Source organism: Pristis pectinata, chromosome 4 (assembly GCF_009764475.1).
Source record: "Pristis pectinata isolate sPriPec2 chromosome 4, sPriPec2.1.pri, whole genome shotgun sequence".
NCBI lineage: Eukaryota > Metazoa > Chordata > Chondrichthyes > Rhinopristiformes > Pristidae > Pristis > Pristis pectinata.
Window position 1 is genome coordinate 54,571,774 of NC_067408.1, and position 21,846 is coordinate 54,593,619.

General features: G+C 41.8%; 1 protein-coding gene across 4 annotated transcripts in view; it reads right to left on the reverse strand.

Annotated features, from left to right (window-relative positions):
* The window catches only part of ebf1a (EBF transcription factor 1a), a 440,037-nt gene that overhangs the window by 188,093 nt on the left and 230,098 nt on the right, over positions 1–21,846 (reverse strand). For 3 of the 4 annotated variants that reach the window (XM_052014113.1, XM_052014112.1, XM_052014115.1), the window contains one exon: positions 13,346–13,487. In XM_052014113.1, the coding sequence (XP_051870073.1) occupies positions 13,346–13,487 (142 nt within the window). The remainder of the gene's footprint in view (positions 1–13,345; positions 13,488–21,846) is intronic. The other variant, XM_052014114.1, reaches the window with a different exon arrangement.

Sequence of the window (21,846 nt, forward strand, 5' to 3'; positions counted from 1 at the left end):
ATATCAGAGGGCATGCATTTAAGGTGAGAGGTTCAGAACAGACATCAAGGGTATGTTTTTTACTCAGAGAGTGGTGGATGCCTGGAATGCGTTGCCTGGTAGGGTGGTGGAGGCAAACTCATTGGGGGCTTTTAAGAAGGGCTTGGATGGGCACATGAATGAGAGGAAAATGGAGAGATATGGGCATTCTGTAGGTAGAAGGGATTAACTATGTCAGCACAACATTGTGGGTTGAAGGGCCTGTTCTGTGCTGTACTGTTCTATGTTCTATATGGATATAGATATGGATATGACAGCAGGATGCTGCCTGGATTAGAGGGCATGTGCTATGAGGAGAGGTTAGAAAATTTTTGTTGTTTTTTCTGGAGCAGCAGAGGCTGAGGGGAGACCTGATAGAAATTTATAAAATTATGAGAGGCAGAGATAAAGTGGACAGCCAGTACCTTTTTCCCAGGGCTGAAATGTCTAATACTAGAGGGCATGCATTTAAGGTGAGAGGGGGAAAGTTCAAAGGAGATGTGCAGGACAAGTTTTTCACACAGAGATTGGTGGGTGCCTGGAATGCACTGCTAGGGATGGTGGTGGAGGCAGATACAAAAGAGGCGTTAAAGAGGCTCTTAGATAGGCACATGCATATGCAGAGAATGGAGGGATATGGATATTGTGTTGGCAGAAGGGAGTAGTTTAGTTGAGCATTTAATTATTATTTTAATTAGTTCAGCACAACATTGTGGGCTGAAGGGCCTGTTCCTGTGCTGAACTGTTCTATGTTCTATATATTGACCGAAATGCTATTTGGATGACAGAAAACTTCATAGGATAACCTTCGTCACAACATTTCCCTCAGCCATTATCAAACAAAATTATACAGAAGGCTTGAAAGGCTGAATAGCCTACTCCTGCTACTACTTCTAAAGGTCTTATGTTAACCCGTGTCTCTGTTAAGTTAGTTGTACAGAGTAACAGAGGTGTGCTACAACTGACTACTAAATGTCCAAGCCAGGGCTTCATCCCCTGTTGGATAATCCATGTGTTATTGAGTTGTACAGCATGGAAACAGGCCCTTTGGCCCATCAGGTCTGCTTTGATCATGAAGTGCCCGTTAACAGTAATCCTACACTAACCACATTTTATTCTACCCACATTCCCATCAGTTCCTACAACGCCCAATTAACCTACCAACCCGTACGTCTTTGAAATGTGGGAGGACACTGGAGCACCGAGAGGAAACCCACGTAGTCACAGGGAGAATGTGCAAACCCCACACAGGCACCACCCGAGGTCGGGATTGAACCAGGTTTGCTGGAGATGTGAGGGAACACTAGCTGCACCATTGTGTCACCCTCTGAATTGAGCACTATAGTCAGATAACTCGCCTGATAAGATTCATCATCCTGGTTAAACCAATTGCTGTCCAGAACACCATGGACACAAAATGTAACGCAAATGCCATTGATATACACAGAACTGGAATGGTGGATTGGAAGCACTGTATTCTAATCTTATAAACTTTCCCTTTCAATATTAAAGTACTCAATTGTTACAAGGAAACTTGGCCACCAATAGAGTTAAAACAAGTGAGTATTTTACAGGCTTCCAATTTCAATTTAACAACAATTTGCATTTATATAGTGCCTTTAACATCATAATATGCTTCACGGACACTTTACAGGGGTGCTACTGAAGAAGAAACCTCCAGGGCACCTCACAAGGAGGGATTAGGAAACTTGGGTCAAAGTAATAGGTTGTAAGGAGTGTCTTAGGGAAGAGAGAGAGGGAAGAAGCAGAGAGGTTTAGAGAGGAAACTCCAGACCTCAGAACCCTGGCAGTGATTGGAATGGTTATCAGGGAGGAATCACTAAATTCATGGAGGCCAAAGAGGGTAGAATGGGTGGAGTGCAATACTTCCAGCAAAAGGCCAGATTCATTGAATTTCTGTTCTTAATATGGATCTTCGTACAGCAGGAGCACATCAACAACTGAGCCACTGAGGTCACTGTGCTCTGCATGATTTCCCATCCACTAATTTCCCTCTTCAAAACCTACCCAGTGTACCTTATGGAGATTGACATAAAAAGCACACAGCTCTCCTCAGTCCTTTACTGCACAGGCCTGTGTAGTAGTGCGAGAGATTTGCATATGGCTGGCAGTGCATTTCTTATTGCTTGTAGTAGTAATGATACATAAACTGATGGAGATGTTTCTCCCAGGCAGCCTGTCAGAGCAATGCCCTGGCCTTGCCTGGATGTGTATCAGATCATTAGATAATAAACTGTTAGATCAGATCAGACTGACAGGGTCTGTGACTATCATTTTCTGACGGGAAGCACAGTTTGCCACATGGAAAGTAAAACATAAGATCCTTACACTGCTCCCTGTGCAACATAGGCTAAAGCTAGCTTATCACTTTATTCTGTTTTATTCCCCGATTATTCTTGATCTCACTGGTCACTGATGTCGGTGGGGGGGGGGTGGGGGGTGGTGGCTGGACGGTGGTGGTATTACACACACCCCTGTTTGCATCAATGGTCCTGAGGTCGAGAGGGTGAAAGCTTGAAGAACATCACCAATAGTCTGTCCTGGTCCAACCACGTAGACGCCATGGCCAAGAAAGTGCATCAGCGCCTCTACTTCCTCAGGAAGCTAAAGAAATTTGGCATGTCCCCTTTGTCCCTCACCAATTTCATCGATGTAACACCAATTTCATTGATGTAACAAACCATGAACCCATGGACACCACTTTGTTATTTTTTTGCACTATGTATTTATTTTGTAATTTATAGTAATTTTATGTCTTTGCACTGCACTGCTGCTGCAAAACAAATCTCACGACATTTAAGTCAATGATAATAAACCTGATTCTGATATATCAAATTGTCTTAAGGGGTCACTGTTGAATCACCTTCCAATACTCTTTCAGGTTGTAACAGATGTGGCATTAATAATTTTGCTTGTGTGACACTTTAAGAGTGATGTTACGTGACTTGGACAGGTAATTGGATTGGAAAAGTTTAGAGGGATATTGGCCAAACATGGGCAAATTTGACTAACTTAGATGGAAATTTGGTTGGCACTAGCCAGTTGGGCTGAAGGGCCTGTTTCCATTCTGTATGACTGTGGGGCATTTTTTTTACGCAGCGAGTGGTGGGTGCCTGGAATGCACTGCCAGGGTGATAGTGAAGGCAAATACGATAGAGGCGTTTAAGAGGCTCTTAGATAGGCACATGAATATGCAGAGAATGGAGGGATATGGATTTGTGTATGTGGGAGAGACTAGTTTAGCAGGCTTTTAATTACTAGTTTAATTAGTTGAGCACAACATCGTGGGCCTAAGGCCGAAGGGCCTGTTCCTGTGCTGTACTGTTCTACATTCAATGTTCTCCATGACTCCATTACTGAAAGCTCTTTGTAAGTCAGCACAATGTTTAGTGTGGATGTTTCCATGAGTCCGTCTGCCTCTGTGGAGTAAGCACACAGTAGGAATACTGTCCTTGCTCTCTGTAAATCCTGTCATTAATAAAGTATTTTGTTAGTTGATTTAATTTGCAGGCTTTTCTCCAGTAGTTTAAAGAGAGATTAAGGAAGATAGTGCAATAAGGTTCATGCCTCACCTTTGCTTCTTATGTTAATTACCTTCAATCTGTGTCCTCTGGTTAGCCTCTGCTGTGAGAAACAGTTTTTTTATATATTTAGAGTCATAGCGTTATACAGCAAGGAAACAATTTGGCCCAACATGTCTGTGTTGACCAAAGTGCCCCCTGAGCTGGTCCCAGTTGTCTGTGTTTGTCCCATATCCCACTAAACCTTTCCTATCCATGTACCTGTCCAAACATCTTTTAAACATTGTAATTGTACCCACCTCTACCATTTCCTCTGGCAGATCACTCCATATACCCACCATCCTCTGTGTAAAAATTACACAGAGTTTTATAAAATTTTATAAATCTCTATAAGGTCACCCCTCACCCTCTTACACTAGGGATGACAGTTCCAGCCTATCTAGTCTCTCTTTATAACTCAAGCCATCCAGTCCCAGTAATATCTTTGTGAACTTTCTCTGCACCCTTTCCAGTTTAATGACATCCTTCCTATGGCTGGGCAAACAGAACCACATTCAATACTCCTAGTGTTGGTCTCACCAATGTCTTGTACAGTTCTAACATGATGTCCCAATTCTTGTACTCAATACCCTGACTGATGAAGGCAAGCATGCCTTAACACCTTCTTCACCAGACTGTCTACCTGTGACTCCACTTTCAGGAAATTATGTACTTAGTTTCCTGCAAGCTTACTAACCATGCCACTGACATTCTCATCCAAGTCGTTAATATGGATAACAAACAACAGGGGACTCAGCATGGATCTCCAGGGTACACCATTGGTCACAGGCCTTGAATCTGAAAATCAACCCTCCACTATCACCCTCTGACTCCTACAGTCAAGCCTACCACCATCACATCTGAAATCAAAATTCTCTGCTCTTTTGAATACCTTCATTATCTCTCCCTTACCCCACAACCCCAACTTCTGTTGTCTTTCCATGTAACTGAATTTCTGCAGACTGGTGGGTCTCCCCAGCACCACCTCCACAGCCCTGACAAACTTCCAAAAGACAACTGGCCATTATATACCATCTACAGCCCTGCCTGTAAATTATAGGGGTTTACCATAACATCTTCACCTTTTTAACAGGACCCACTGCTTTTAATAAAGCCCAGGATCCGTTTTATTTAAACAACTTTCTCAATTTCTCTGCCATCTCCAAAGATTTTTAAACACACACCTGCTGCTCCATCTGTTCCAATACCCTCTTTAAAGTTATCCTATTTAGTTTATCTTGCCTCTATGCAGTTCATCCCATTAAAATGCATCATTGACTTCTCTGCATGAAGTTCTATTCGCCATGTGCCAACTGCTTCCTTGCTACTATGTTTACCTATTCTACAACATTAAATAAGCTGCAGAAGTATTTCCTTGCCTGTAAAGGCTATTGGGAAATGGAATGCATTTTATGAATGCCAGTTCCTTCTTATTATAATAATTATAATATTTAGTATAGTTTCTCTTCACCATAACTTCAACCCCCTGCTCCCCATCCAAATGCAGGTGGTTGTGCTGAGCAAGTTCTCCCAACCAGCAATGCAGTATGACTAGAAAATCTATGTTGAAGTGTTGACTTCAAAATAAATGTTATCCAGAACACTGGAGATAACTTCAATGCTGCTCTTCAAAGCAGTTCCAGAGCAGAGATGGCTAACATTTCAACCACACTTCAATCCATGCAGCACTTCCTCATCAGTGCACTAAGGGGTCATCCCAGATCTTTGGGCTCTGGGTTGGGTCCAGAACCCACAAACTTCTAACTCCGAGTTGAACTGAGGTAGACACTTCTTCTGGCGGGGTTCTCCAAGCAGGAATATGTCACTCGAGGCCTCTCAACCTACCTAAACCCAAGCTCTCTTGGCATTCTATTCAGCAACATCAGTGCTCTTAAATCCACACAAGTTGCACCTTTTCCTGATAGTGATCAGGAAAGAAATTTTGGGTTGACTTTCTCTACTTCAGCCAGAAGCACAGAGGTCTAAAGTGAGTGCCTGTATTAGTCTGACTCCTATCAGCTGTCCTGACTCTGACCAGGCCCCTACTGATTGGTGAGATTCTGCACTGTTTAATCCAGGGGAAAAGGAAGGTTCTGGAATTTCTTAGCCTCGGCATAAGCCTTCAGACATTGCAAATTAGATTCTTTTTTTTTTCCGTAGAGTTTGCCAACATATCTTTGAATAAATGTTGTATCATATTTCACAGTAATAATAGTGAAAATCAGTACTCTAATTGTAGGTTACAGACAGCAATTAAAAGCAAGGATACATCACACTAATTGGTTCCACCAATGAATGTCTACAAGGCAAAGAAATATTGTTTTGTCAAATTATTCAAAAATTATATATATATATAAATGTTGTGAAATAGAAATGAATTTGGAGACATGCATTAACACCTAATAAATATCTGGAATCATTAGACAGAGAACGAGGCTGTACTGATCATCCATCCCCCTATGTTCATTACCACAATTATTTGTCTGTGAAGCAAATCACATTTTGTGCTAAGTGCAATGTGTAACCAGTTCCAGAAATCTTGTCAAGTGAGTTAAGTCTCCAACAACTGGGTGTTTTGCTGCATCTGCCCAGCAGAAGTCTTTGTAAAAGGTTTGGTTTGAAGGCTCTTACCTTCTTCTAGACAAATATACAGGTTGAAACTCTCTACTCTGGCATTCTGTGGTCCAGCAACTCCCAGGGTCTGGCATGTTTTGAGTCTGAAGTACAGATCTCTACTATTTAACTAATTCTAATTAAGATCAAACTAAGATCTAAAATTCACTAAAATCTGTACTAACCTGTAGCTAATTAACCTACCAGTGCAACTTCTGCAATCATAGCTGACAGTATTTCCAATTTATGGAAACTTCAGATTACGGACAGTTCTCAGAACCCTTACCTGACCCAGGGAGTGTCCATTCTTAAAAAGATTTCTCCTGCTCAGAGGAAGATGATTAGGTGATTGTTGGTGGGATGAGGCAGGGTGAGGGGGGGGGGGGGGGGTGGTGGTGGGTGGAGTTCAATTTCTGTGGTTGGCATTTTCTGTGGTCTGGTACCAGACAGGTTCCCAGGGTGCTGGACGAGAGAGTTTCCACCTGTAGTAAATATCATCAACTGATCTGCATGCAGAGGGTTGTGAAAAACTCACATCTGCAGCAAGCAAATCTCTGATTTGTGTTTTGTTTTTGCAACAACGTCTTGTTTTGCACAGTCTTTTTTTTCACTGCCTTGTCTAATTTATATATAACTTATGTTCTGTGTGCTGTCTGAATCTATGTGCCTGTGATGCTAGCAAATTTTTCATTGTGCCTGTATCTCACTGTACTTATGCACATGACAATAAACTCGACTTGACTTGACTTGACTTGACTTGACTTGAGCAACAGGAAAATAGTCAATAAGGGAAGCCTAGATTGCCTATTATCGGTGAGTATGATTTCTTTCATGAGACCTTCTCAGGACCTCCAGCTTGTTTGCAACAGCTCCTCCTCCACTCTGTCCAGCTGCCTACGTTATACAATCCTATCTCATTCGGGTCAAGTCCTCTTTTCCAAGTTTTTTGTTCTGCTTGTCGTTTCAACGAGAATTTTTAGTTTCTTCACTCACTGTAACAGGGCAAACGTTGGATGCACAGAGCAGCGGCAATAACAGGAGAAGGGGTACATACTGGATGGCGGTGCAGAATGGGAGGTAGCAAGCTCACCCTTCTGCCTGATTTTCTTCTCCAAGATAATGGGAAGCAAATTCAGACAGTGTATAAAAAGGGTTCCCCACTCACTGGTCCCTACTTTGGCAGAGTCAAATTGCACCTGGAATGAGTGTTGAAACTCGAGTAACACTGAATATTATTGAGTAATATTTAATATAAGGAGATTTTCAACAAGGGTCAAGTAGAAAACAAAAGGACTTCTGCACATTAAAATAGTGCAATCAGTGACAGTTGGACTGGAGCCTGCTTACAGCGACACAGTGTGGGAGAACTGAGTTACTAAACTGGTTCTGTGTCGCTGTCTGGCCAAGGAAAGAGTGGATCTCTGCATGCAGGGGCATGGCTCAATTTACTGCCAACCAAAGACCATTCAACATTAACAAACAGCTGGCACGCAAAGCTGATGCTCTCCTAACTCTTTGCACTCTTGAGACTGTGGTAGAAGCAGACTCCGGTAATGGGCCACAAGTCAGTCAGCGTCTGAAAAAGAGGGGAAATTTCAGGTGTGGCCCTAAGCACCTGAACACCTTATAAATGAGCAAGGCACCGTGTGAGTGCAAGTTGGTACCATTGTTGAACCATTCAAGGAGTTAGCATGCAGTTACTGTTTTCCTTGTCAGATGTGGACAAGCACCCTGCCCTCAAGCCAGTTTACCTTTCAGGGAGCCCAGTTTGTTTTTTAATCTCTGTGATCCCATTATGTTACTGTGCTGTAGAAATGGCCAGTACTCCAGTGGCAAGCACATTAAAACAGTCTGCTTAAAGTCAAATCAAGCATGTTCATGCTGCAACAACCCAGGGCAGCTCGTGGAAAGCCCAGAAGTAGCCTGAGGTCACCAGCAACCATAGGAACAGTTTAAAAAAAAGTTGCTTCCATCAAAAAAAAATCACATATTTTTATTAGCTGCACCAAAAAAAGGAGCAATAAACAGTGAAAAGTCAGCCAGTGGGAAACTGAGTTAATTCGCTGTCCCATTGGCTATAATGCACAAAAAGGATGCATTGGGCAACCAATGGTAAGAGTGTGAGGGCGGAGCAGCAGTTTATGTGATGACATTTCCAAGGACACGTCTGACCAGAGTTGGCAAACCCCTGCATAAGCATATATCATCGTATTGCCGCAAGCTTTTCTGTTAATTGGCTTTGGATTTGGAGGAATCAATGTTTAGTTTAAAACTTTCCTGTCCTGAAAACTGGCACTTTTTTTCTTTCTGCTGGTGATTAAAAATAACTTTTAACAACTTCAAGGTTAAAGACAACACAATATACTCCGGAACATGTTGGGAATAATTTCAACAGGTTCATGCCATGGTTCAAGTCAGGTTGTTATTTTTCATGTCCAGGCCAGTGTGCAGAATGAATTAGGGTGGGTGGGGGAAAAGGGAGCATGTAGTTGCAAAAAATGTACAAGCTTAAGGTCAAAGAAGACAACAAAATAAAAGTACAGAGTATTGTGGGGAACGTGACTGTCCAAACACCATTAAAGTTATCCTGTGACAGTGACAAACAACAGTGATCCATTTCGGAAATGGGAGAGTGAGAAAGAACTTAGAAGAGAAAGGAAACGGTGTGTTTATGTGAATGTATCTCCCAGCAAGCCTACCAGTAATAACACAATGAGAACTGGACAATGCAGGGATATCTTTTATGAACAGGAGACAGGGCTGGTAGGAGGCAAGAAGGAAATGATAGCATTTCCATACATGGGGACATAGATTAGCATTATTTAAAGAAACAAGATCCTTACTGTGTCAGGAAGCTACATACCAACAGCACTTTAGACATTTGGTGCTGTCGGCTCTTCAGCGTGTTCTAGTGTTAGCCCTGAGACCTGTCATACACGGTGGACATCTTACATACTTCCTGGTGGATGAAAATCGACCTCAGAGGTCGTGTTAATAACAAAGCAACTTGTTTTGCACTCGCCAGCTGATTCACAGGAGCTAAAAGGACTGCCAATTTGCAATCGCTCATTTAGCCCTGCCATTAAAGACAAATTTCACCCCCAGTAATGTATTTCTACTACTAGTAATAGACTAATACATTACTAGTGTATTTGTAGCAGTGACAAAGTATAACCCGTGACAATCTATGCTAAACAATGGACATTATTTCAAAAGTAGTCTCATGAAATAATTTTCAGTGACCTGCAGAGAGATCAGATTCTCACCAGTGCTGAAAATTCCAATCCATTCCAGTGTACAGTTCTACCCACGTCTCATGTATTAGGCTGGACGTTGAATTTTGACGGACTATTCAACTGTGAAATGCTGCACAGTTTAACCACACACTGCTTTTGCTGCATTGGATGCTCTTCCTTGCAGAGGTTGAGCACGGGGATTCTGACTGATATACCCATTCCCACTCTCAGAGGCATTGGCCCTAACTGTCCTAACCCATGCTAAGGTTGGTCTTATTTTTCCCTCATTTTCATTCAAATTCCAAACATCACACAACATTACCAAAGCAGACAATACTTTCACTGCTGGCTCACCAAGGTGTCTGAATCTTGATGGGTAACTGTTAGTCTAAATAGATCTGACTGGTTCAGTTCAGATCGACGGAATTCACCATACTTAACAGTGAAAACAAATTAAATATACAGATTTTCCTTAGCTTCCTCTAACTATGCAAACATTGGCGATAAAAGAGGTCTATTTCAAGCCCTGCAACACACTTTCAAACTTTGTCACAGTTTCATGCATAGCTCAGAAAATGAAATGTCTAACTTATGAAACTAGGAGGGTATAATTGTTTGGCTAATTGGGATAACATATCTGCACATTATGCTAATTCAATCTAATTTGCTTATGCCAATTAAGTTAATTAGAAAATAGACTTTCCTCCATAACAGCAAATCCATAAGAACAATCTTTATAAAACTTAAGAGAGTGTAATTGTTATGCTATTATGGATAACTTATGAAGAAATTATGCTAATTGTATCTAATTTACATATGAAATTGAACCAATTAGAACATAATTTTCCCTTACAACTCAACTTGAGTGTGGAGGTCTGTAAGCATTTCCCTAACTTTAGTGATGTTTTATTGTAACACATAAGGCAGCTGATTAAATTAAAACTTACTGTCATTACTCTGAAATGATCTGGTTTACCCACTGGTTACACAAGCTAGACTTTTGGGTATATTAAATAGTGTATCAGATACATGATCATTATAGTACACTGGATGATCTACCCTCTGGCATATTAAGTGTGTGGCATTGTACGTTGGTTACCATTTAAGTGAAACTCCAATCCATAGAGCTGAGCACATAATTAAGTCTGGTGCTCCAGTGCAAAAGTCAGGGACCACAGCACTAAAGGAGAGAGCATCTTTTGAAAGAGATTTTAACTCCCTGTCAGGAGGACAAACTAGTTTGCAACAGTACTTCAAAGAAAAATAGACAATCACCCTAGTATATGGATCAATATTTATCTCTCAACCTACATCACACATTATCACTTATCTCAATGGATTTTGCAAGACCTTGTGTATTAATTGGTGACACTTGTCACTACAGCATAATTACAGAGTATTTATAAAACACATTTCTAAAGTATCCAAATGACTATAATATGATCCAGGAATGGCTGAAGTTTTGAAAGGTACCGTATAAATACAAATTATTTATTCCAAGAACATATGTGTTGTTTGGCTCTATAGTGTTTTGGATGGCTGGGTTTGCAAAACTATGGAAGGTTGGGTCTAAATTATTTTTGAAGGTGGGGTCAGTCATAAGCATATCTAAAGGTTAGATCAACTGTATTTTGGATGGTTGTGTTTACAATATTTTGACTGGTGGCATCTGCAGCACATTACATGCCTAGTCATAATATATTAGATGGATGAATCTGCAATATATGGGTCCTGGTATATCAGATGATTGTCTGCAGTCTGGTGGTTGGTTGGGTCTGTAGGGTGTTAAAAGGTTTGGTCTATCCTGTACTAGATGATTTGGTATTTTTTGGTCTAAGTTTATCGAGTATTTGGTTTGATAGAACATTTGTTGTTTGGGTCAACAGTATACTGGATGGTTAAATTGGGAATATGTTGAATGGTTGAGTCTATACTACATTGGATGTCTTACTATATTATCTGGGATGATTGGATCTGGAGTATATTGCATGGTTGGGTTCATGGTAAATTGGATTGCTGGGTCTACAATATATTGGGTGGCTAGGTTCATGGTGCATTGGATAATTGAATCAGCAGTATATTGTATGATTTGGTCTATGGTATGTTGGATGACTAGGTTTATTACATATTGGATTACTGGGACTATAGTTATTGAATGGATAGATCTAAGCATATTAGACAGTTGGGTCTATACCACGTTGGATGACTGAGCCCCTTCACATTGCATGATTGGCTCTGCAGAATTTTGACTTGTGCACTTATACATTATATGGTTGGCCATGCAGTCCTTCTACATTAAGGCCCATTGTGTATTGGTTGATAGCACCTTTATTATTTTGGAACGTTGGATGCACAGTGTAGGCAGAAAATGGTTGGGTTTACCATGTATTAGATGCTAGGGTCTAAACTCTGTTGGATAATTGGATTTACAATTAGGTCTATACTACCTGAGGTGGTTGGGTCTGTGTATCTTGACACCAAGAGTCTGGAACTCTTGGTGTCTTCTCTAAAGCTGAATGTTTGACACAACTGTGTAAGGAAGTAATCAGCTCACACAATTTTGTTAGCTGGCTTGATAGTAGCTCACAGATTTGGTTCCTAGTTTAGGCTGATTAAATAATTCCAGCCAGAATAGCAGTTAAACTATTACAATTGGTTTTGGAGAGTAAATAGCTCAGTGCCTGACATTCAAAGTGAATGGCATGTCAACAAAGAAATAAGGCAATGCAAGAACAGTCAGGGGAGGTTGAGAGAGCAAGGATGAACTTCAAAAGCAAGGTATAGTGAAAATTATTTTTCTTAGAACAGATTAGGTTTATTTAGGGCAATGTGATTATTTTTTATGGAAAGAACTAACACCCCTAATGAGATATATACAGTTGCAGAGTGGTAAATAATGCAGAGATTGAAGGAGATGAGGAGTGCTGTTTTGTTTCCTGTGTTAGGACTGATTGAGTTATGCCTTCTGACTTTGTAATGCAGAAGAATTTGCAGTGTTAGGTGTTAGTGCACCTCACTGTGAGTGCACCATTAACAAATGGTCAGTCCAAGCTGAAAATAAGGATTAATGATGAGGGCAAATGTATTGGAGCAAGGTGACATCATTCAACAAATTAAGCATATTACCGCTTACTCCTGCAACATGATTCATCGACTGAGTGCAACAATTTTGCACAAGTCTCACATGCAATGGCACTGCTGGTGTGGAAAATGATTTGAACAATAGCAAATCACTTGCCTTATTAATAACGAAACATGAAGTCACTTCAAAACATCAGTTCTTAATTTGCTACAGGCCTGTAATTAATTTTTTTTCACAAATATATTACCAGAACTGAGAGATCATGCTTATCAAGAAGGATTGAGCAGCTCTGGGCTCATGTATCTTGGAACCAGAAGATGAAGCTGATGGAGTCTACAAGATAGTCAAAGGGTTTGAGAGATGGCCATAAAGAAAATGCTTACTCTGTAGGGAATGTTCAAAGCTAATGTTACTTATATAATGCAATGAATCCAATTTCAATTTCAGGAGAAACTCCTAACAGAGGGTTATTATGATGTGGAACTTGGTATCATGAGGATTAGTTAAACTGAATAGCTTAGATATATTTAAGAAGAAGCCAGATAACAACCAATAGAGAAAAAGGAATAGAATGAGTAATTGGCAGGCTTAGACTAAAAGAGGTTAAGATGGAGTAGGCTTAGATTGGATGGGGCCAATGTAGTGCATAGTATACAATTGTCTCAGAGTCAGCTCAGTAAATCTTGCCTCATTTAACCAACAAAAATCTCCTAGAAATGAGACACTGACTTTGGTACACAGAAGTTCACAAGCATTCACAAATCAGATGGCAAGGAAGAGGGGATAGCTTTAATCAATGAAAGTGATATGCCTACCATGTTCCAGATAAGAGGGCGTACCTTCAGAGGGATCGAGCCTTCGAGCCCTCCGACCGTGTTTGGAGTTGTTGTGGACGAACATGTTGTCAGAAACAGCCAGGACATGGCCATCCACGTTCACCGTTGTGGAAACAACCACCTGCGGAGAGAAAGACAAGGGAGTGATGGAGGGATGTCCTGACAGCTGAAATACTATCAGTAACCGAGGGTGTTCCAGGACCAACCTTACCTATTCTGGAGAGAAATAAAAGTCAAGCAAAATCAATTGGAAAACAGTGCTGGTTCCTGAGGCAGGGGAAAGAAAATAAGATAATGAAAACCGCTACACGGTAGTGCTGCCCCCAGAACACTCTGCGCAAAAAGATGTATTTCACTGTGTGTTTCGATGTACATGTGACTAATAAAGATATCATATATAAAAAAGATCAAAAGGAAATGCTGGAAACAATCAGAAGCAGAGTTGATGTTTCAGGACGAAGTCTCCTGAGCTAAAGCATTGATTCGGCTTCTCTCTCCATAGATGCTGCCTCACCTGTTGAGTATTTCCAGAATGTTGTTTATGATGGGAATAAGAGAGTTCATAAAGGCAAGGAAAGCAAACGTAAAGCAAAAGCTGCAGAAATACCTGGAGAAAAGGCAGAGGTTTGGTTTCATAAAAGACAAGTTTAGGAGAATAGAGATACAAGAAACTGCAGATGCTGGAATCGGTAGCAACAAACATGAGGCTGGAAGAACTCAGCAGGTCAGGCAGCAACTGTGAAGGGAAATGGACGGTTGACATTTCAGGTTGAGACCTTTCACCTGGAATGCAGACAGGAAAGAGTTCATTTGGAAAAGAGCAGGCAGAAACAGGGCAATCTTGTTTGTGAATCTTGGGTAGGAGATAGAAACAGGTTGCACAGGTTTGGGGAGCCATCAGGTTGGAGGCTTTGGAGCGGAGATCTCCTGAATTGATGAGATCTGTCATGGTATTAGAGACAGTGGCCTGATGATCATTGGTGGGGTCATGGCCCAGGGGTAGGTTAGAGGAGATGTCTGAGAGCTGCCGTCTGGCCTCCGCAAGGTAGAGGTCAGTCCACTAGTCTACAATGGCACCACACTCATCCAGATGAAGGGTCTCAATTCAAAACGTCAACTGTCCATTTCCCTCCACAGATGCTTCCTGACCTGCTGAGTTCTTCCAGCATCTTGTTCGTTACTATGTTTAGTAGAAGTTCACAAGGATTCCCCAATGCAATGGGTGATTGGTAGTCTAGAAGGAATTGGTGGCCAGAGTGGAACTTCTATTGTAAGAAAATGCCAGATGCTGTGACCAGACATGTGTTGGAAGGACTTCCTTTACCTGAACCCATCTTGTGAACATTTTTGCAGATTGGGTCTATGCAATCCAGAGGTAATTGAGATGCCAGAGTAAAGGGAAGTTGTTGTCCACTGGGGAAGCAAAACAGGCATAATAGGGAGCTTTCAAGAGAAGAGGTGAACTTTGTGGGGTTTCCCACTTTGCACCCAAACCTCCATTGCACAACTGTGGGCTTCTAGTCTGGCAACACCTTGATTTTAGCACCCCAGGCTCAAAACATTGAAATTTCATCTCTCTAACCCTTTCTGCCACCCTGACCTTTAGTACACTCTCTGAAGCAGCTCTGTCAACAAACTTTGGGCCAGTGTCCTTAACGTGGTTAAATAGAGTCATAGATACAGCATGGACACAGGCCATTCAGCCCACTGAGCACAATGACCATCAACCACCCATTTTTACACTAATCCCACCCTAGCCCATTTTATTCTCCCCACATTCCCATCATCTCCCCCCAGACTCGACCACTCATCTACACACTAGGGGCTACCAAGATTGGCCAATTAACATAGCAACCCACACGTCTTTGAGAGGATACCAGAGCACCCAAAGGAAACCCACACAAGGAGAACATCCAAACTCCACACAGACAGCACCGGAGGTCAGGATTGAACCAGGGTCACTGGAGTTGTGAGAAAGCAGCTCTACTTGTCAAAATTTGCTTATAAGAACCTCTCTGAAATACCTTGGAGCATTTTTACTAAAGACGGTATAGAAATGCTGCATAACACTTTTTTGTTGCTGCTTTGCAGCACTTTCAACTTGCAATCTCTAACTTTATGCTGCACCCATGCAAATATTGAGCAAATCTCCCCAATGCATTAATTTATATAAGCATTGCCCAATATTGAAATGAGACACTTCCACAAGGGTGTCCCCAGCCCAATCATTCAGATAGTCAGCCTCCTTTAGGTTAGAAGTAAAGTTCCTAAATAGAATACAAAGGAAGGAAAAACAGTGAAATTTCTTGCTCCTATTTGAGAAAGGTCCACAAAAAGCATTGTGATAAAGACTAGATAATCTATTCAATGAATGACAATTCAATGATAAATCATGGCTCAAGGGCGCAAGGAAGATCTCTCTGGTTCTACTTCAAATGGAGCCACTGAACCTGAGAACTGCCTTCCTCTCATTTAACTTCCTAGTTTAGAAATTCTCCTGCACAGCTCCAGAAAAAAAATATGCAGACAAAATTGCAATAATGCAACATTAACCAATTCTACACATAGCTCTGGGAGAGCTCGCTCAACCTCTTTATGGGGTAGGGACTTCTTGCAATGATGTTTTCATGTACCTTAGTGCTTTTTCTCTACCACCCAGATCATATAAATAAAGTGTAATTTCTGGTGAGACTTTGCACTATGTTGAATCCTAATACGGATGGAGCAGTGGTGCAGCAGTTAGTGATGCTGTCCCATAGCTCCAGCAACCCAAGTTCAATCTTCATCCCTGGTGCTGTGTCCATGTGGAGGTTGCTTGTTCTCTCCATGATCGTATGGGTTTCTCCGGGTACTCTCGTTTCCTCCCTCATTCCAAAGACATACTGGTGGGTTAACAGGCTATTATAAATTACCACCTAGTGCAGGTAATAGCAAAAGGATCAAAGGGGAATTGATGGGGATGTGAGAGAAGGTAGGCTGCAGAGAAAGAGAAAGGGGTGGGGATGGACTTGATGGGATTGCTCTGCTGGGTCGCAATGGGCCAAACAATCTCCTTCTGTGCCGCAATAAACAGGGACTAATGCTTTTAAGAACAAGCAGCTATTACAAAGCTAAAGGCTCAGAATTAACATTACTTAAATCCTGAGACACAAGAGACTGCAGATTTTGGAATCTGGAGCAAAATAAAACAAATTACTGGAGGAACTCAGTGGCTCAGACAGCATCTGTGGGAGGAAATGGACAGTCAATCTTTCGGGTTGAGACCCTTCATCTGGAGTGCTGGATTACTTGAATTCCTCCAGCAGTCATAGGCAAAATGTTGCACAGCTCTCTGCTAAACAATTCCCAAGTGGACTCATCCATGCTGGGATCCCAGTTACAGACAGAAGCAGAAAAGAGAGAGTTCAGAACAGGCTGATAAGCTGAATGGCCACTGCCTCTTCTGATGTGCCTGTGAGAGAGCTGTATATTCTGCTTTGCAGGTGGGACTGAATCAGAGGATGGAAGATAGTCTCACTAACATATTATAGATCTCATACCACAGGCAGCCTCAAGTGGAACAAGAACGAATTAAGGATGTGGGACAATTAAGGCATGTTGAAGAACATTTGGGATCCCTGATGTGGCACAATGAAACTGCCGTGAATTTCAGTGGGGCGGAACAGGATGCAACTGTGCACAGCACAAGCACCGCATGTAAAGCCGCAGACCTGCGTTTATTTAGTAATCCTCATCAATTTAGTTTTAAAGATTTTGTGTGCGACGTGGCCAATAAAGCAGTGTTCTGGGTCAATGGGATAGAGGTCAAAGTACATCAGGCACATGATTAAAAAATACTGATTGTGAAGATTCTGTGTGTCAAAAGTGCCAGACTTCATACATAACCCCACTGTGATCCTCTATCAGCACTCAATCTATTAATTCCAGTGTAAAGTGAGACTTCCCTCTGTTCAGCATCAACAGAGATGATCCATCAACCTATCAGCAGAACACAATCAGAATTTTAAAAATCAAGTGTGTTGAAAGTAAATCCAGCTTTTCCTCTTTTACCAGATCAGTATAATATTTTACAATCAAGTTCCATGTCTTTCTCCCCAGCCTCCAAGTCCTAACAGGTAACACAATATCTTGCTACAGCTAACTTACTTCAGAGCAAATTGTGACCAATACACTTATTAACTAAAATTATGACTTTAATGAACATCAGAAAGGCACTTAAGACATTCTAATGTAAATTCCTATAGTGAAAATATGCTACTGAGTCTCACTTCCAAATACAACCTGCAGACTGTTTCCATTAAGGAGAGGACATGATGATGCCATAGTCATGGAGTTATAGAGCGATCTAGCACAGAAACAGGACCTTCAGCCCATTGAGTCCACACCAACCATCATCCACCCATTTACACTAATCCTACATTAATCCCATTTTTTATTCTCCCCACATTCTCATCAGCTCCCCTTCAAATTCTACAACTCACCTACACACTAGGGGCAATTTACAGTGGCCAATTAACCTGCATGGCTTTGGCATGTGAGAGGAATATGGAGCACCTGGAAAAATTCACATGGTCAACATAAACAGCAGCAGAAGTCAGGAGAGAACCTGGGCCTCTAGAGATGTGAGGCAGCGGTTTTACTAGCTGTGTCACTGTGCCGCTACACTCCGCCCATCCCTTTTCTGAGGTGCTTCCATTGGCAAGTCAATTTATTTCATGGTTCTTTCATCAAATGGTACCCCATCAAGGTAATTTCATCTCCAAGGGCTCTCAGTGGCAAGATTCCAGTTAAAGATGATGTGACTTCATCTTTAAAACGAATCCTGTCAGCTCACTTCTCTCGTCCAGCAATCTCGATCATTAGTCTCTCCCTTGTAAAAGAATGCTGTTGGTTAGATACAAGAAATTCTGCAGATATGGAAATCTGGAGCAATCCACAAAAAGTGCTGGAGGAACTCAGCAGGTCAGGCAGCATCTATGGAGGGAAATAAACAGTCAACTTTTCCAGTTGAGACCCTTCATCAGGACCTGTCGAATAAACGTCGACTGTTTCCCTCCATAGATGCTGCCTGACCTGCTCTGTTCCTCCAGCACTTTTTGTGGATCGCTGTTGGACAGATGTTGACCAAGATTTTCAGCCAGAGTGCCAGAAGTGGAGGAAGTTCTGCAGTTTCCTTTCCATCACTTCATCACTTGCTCCTTATCTTTGTGAAATTTACATTGGACTGAACAGAATATGCAAATCCAAACATGGGAGAGAATACTCTGATACTTATGGAGAGACATCCTTTGATGTGATTTCTGTCATTTCTACAATATTACAAGATCTACAAATGGGATGGTCATTTACACCAGGTAATCAGCATTGGTACAGGTGATGGTGCAAACACTTTAAAATTTTTGATCTAGGCCGCCTGTACAATCAAGAGTGGGATGATTGATTGATCTCAAAACATAGCAACTCCTTCCTTCAATTGGTGGCACTGACAAACATTCCTCAAGGAAGGCGACAATATTAGTTATTAACCTCACACCAGCTTGGCACAAGGAAGTGCTGCACTGCTGCCTTTAGGAAGAGATGTAAAACCAAGAATACCCTCAGCCTTCTTCACAAAATATCCTGCAATGCCATCCCCAAGATTATCTGATCTTTTATAGTATTTGGCTCTGCAAATTGGTCACTGTGTTTACAATATTTCAGGTTCAAAGGTCTTCTATTGGCCAAGAAGTACATCCTGAAGTATAGAGTTAAATGGCAGGACCCTAAACAGCATTGATGTACAGAGAGACCTTGGGGTCCAAGTCCATACCTCCCTGAAAGTGGCAACACAAGTATATAGAGTGGTAAAGAAGGCATATGACATGCTTGCCTTCATCACTGGGGGCACAGAGTATAAGAGTCAGGAAGTCATGTTGCAGTTATATAAAACTTTGGTAAGGCCACACTTGGAGTATTGCGTGCAGTTCCGATTGGCCCATTACAGGAAGAATATGGAGGCTTTGGAGAGAGTTCAGAAGAGGTTCACCTGGTATTATCTATAAGGAGAGGTTGTAAACTTGGGTTGTTTCTTCTGGGGCATCAGAGGCTGAGGGAAGACCTGATAGAAGTTTATAAGACTATGAGAGGTATACACAGGGTAGCCAGCCAGAATCTTTTTTCCATTGGTAGAAATGTTGAATACTAGAGGACATAGCTTTAAGATGAGAGGGGGAATGTTTAAAGAGGATGTGCAGAGCAAGTTTTTTTACATAGAGAGTGGTGGGTGCCTGCAACAAGCTGCCAAAAGTGGTAGTGGAGGCAGATACAATATTGGTGTTCAAGAGGATCTTAGATAGCCATATGAACAGGCAGGGAATGGAGGGATATGGATCTTATTCAGGCAGATGAGATTAGTTTAATTTGGCGTCATTTTCTGCACAGACATTGTGGGCCAAAGGGCCTGTTCTTGTGCTGTACTGTTCTATGTTCTAAGAAGCCATGGAAGGTGACATAGAAACAAAATTTCTTCTTTTGAATGGCTCTGTTCCTGGGGTTTCCAGAGTTCCGACACCACCTTGCAGAAGTTAGATCTTCTGCTCATCCTGTCACTACTTTCCAACAAGATTACAGCCACATGAAAAATCCAGGCTGCTTTGAGGGAAAATATGGTACCTCTGCACAAACATAGTGTATGACCACAAGACATGAGCATCTCCCACTTGTGATCTCGGCTCACTGGTATAAAGGAAGCAAAACCAGAGCAGGAAAGAATAGACTTCATGGGTGTCAAGAGAGTCAAACCCACGGGCTGACCCCTACTGCCCTTCGATAGCATGACCAGGTTAAAAGTAGATCTCCCAAACTCATCAAACATATAAAGAGGCCATGTGGCCCATTACCCCAGGCTAGCTCTTGGATGGATTTATCCAATTTATCCACCTACCCCACTCTTTCCCCAGCCTCCTGTATTTTATTTCTTTTAATTCTCTTTCAAAAGATATTATTTAATCTGCTGTTGCCACCTTTTCAGACACCACAGCTGCTTGCACCAATTTATTTGCCGCCTTCTCCTCACTGAGGAACTTTGGATGGGCCTACAAACGCTCACAATTCTAAAGCTGTTTGCTGTAACTTTGCAGGTCGTTCAGTGTATAATGCCGGTGTCCAAATTAGCATTGCCCATATAAATAGCTGCTTCCAGAAGTGTTCGCAGTGATTTTTGTTCAAGCACACCGGGATGGGATTAGAGCAATCCTTCGAGGCATGTTTCTGCTTTCAACCTCCCTATAAACAAATATCATAACAGCCAAGTTAATTGCTGGCGAATCTCCCAACTCAGGAGCTGACATCTGAAAGCGCAATAAACTAGGTGCTATTTAATCCACCCATTATGCAGGCTAATTGACTCAATTCACAAGTATATTCCTTTTTTCATTATCGGACCTTGTCAGCCCTTTTGCTAGCTGTCGCAGAAAGGGCTTCGGCATTTGTGATTGATCATTGATAGATTGACAGTCAGATTAATTTAATTAAAATCGCCTCACTTGAGAAATGAAAGACAAAAAGCAAAGTGCTAATAGATTTGCTCTCAAAATAAATGACTCACAGGGACCGTTTACAGAGCTTTGCCCAACTTATTTTGCCTGAAATTCCCAAGTCGCTTGCAGGCTCTTGTTTTAATTGCATCGAGCTTTGCAAAGGATTTTAGGTTCATAAGCAGCAGAAACTGCTTTCCAGTGATCAGCAAAACATTCCCCCTGGGTCTCAAGGAAGCTAAGCTGTTGCCTGAGATTGGCTAAGCGAGGACACTTCCACACTTGCAGCAGTCAACTGAAGACTTCCCTCCTTTTCAGCAGGAGTGCCACCAATAAGTTGGAGGTCAATGAATGCTTTATACCTGTGGAGCATCCCTTGTGCCCAAGGACAACTGGTCAAAGAAATGGGAGTATTATAAAGGCCCAGGATGGTTATAAACAGCATTATAAACAGCATTATAAACTGATTATAAACAGCATTATAAGGCCCAGGATGCTTAAACTTTAGCCGGTTGCTTTGTTGATATACCCTTCACTGATACACAGGCTTTTGATGAAGCTCCCAGCTAAAACCCAGCTAAGGCAGGCACTGTAGTGTAGCGGTTAGCGTAATGCTATTACAGTGCCAGCGACCCGGGTTCAATTCCAGCCGCTGCCCATAAGGAGTTTATACATTCTCCCCGCGTCTGCATGGGTTTCCTCCGGGTACTCCGGTTTCCTCCCACATTCCAAAGACGTACAGGTTAGGAAGTTGTGGGCATGCTATGTTGGTGCCAGAAGTTTGGTGACACTTACGGCTACACCTCCCCCCCCCCCAGAACACTCTATGCAAAAGGTGTATTTCACTGTGTGTTTCGATGTACATGTGACTAATAAAGAAATCTTATCTTATTTTATCTTAAATCAAGGCTCATTTTCCCTTGGTATTGCCATTCCATTTTCATGGAGTAGTTAAGGGAGGGAGTC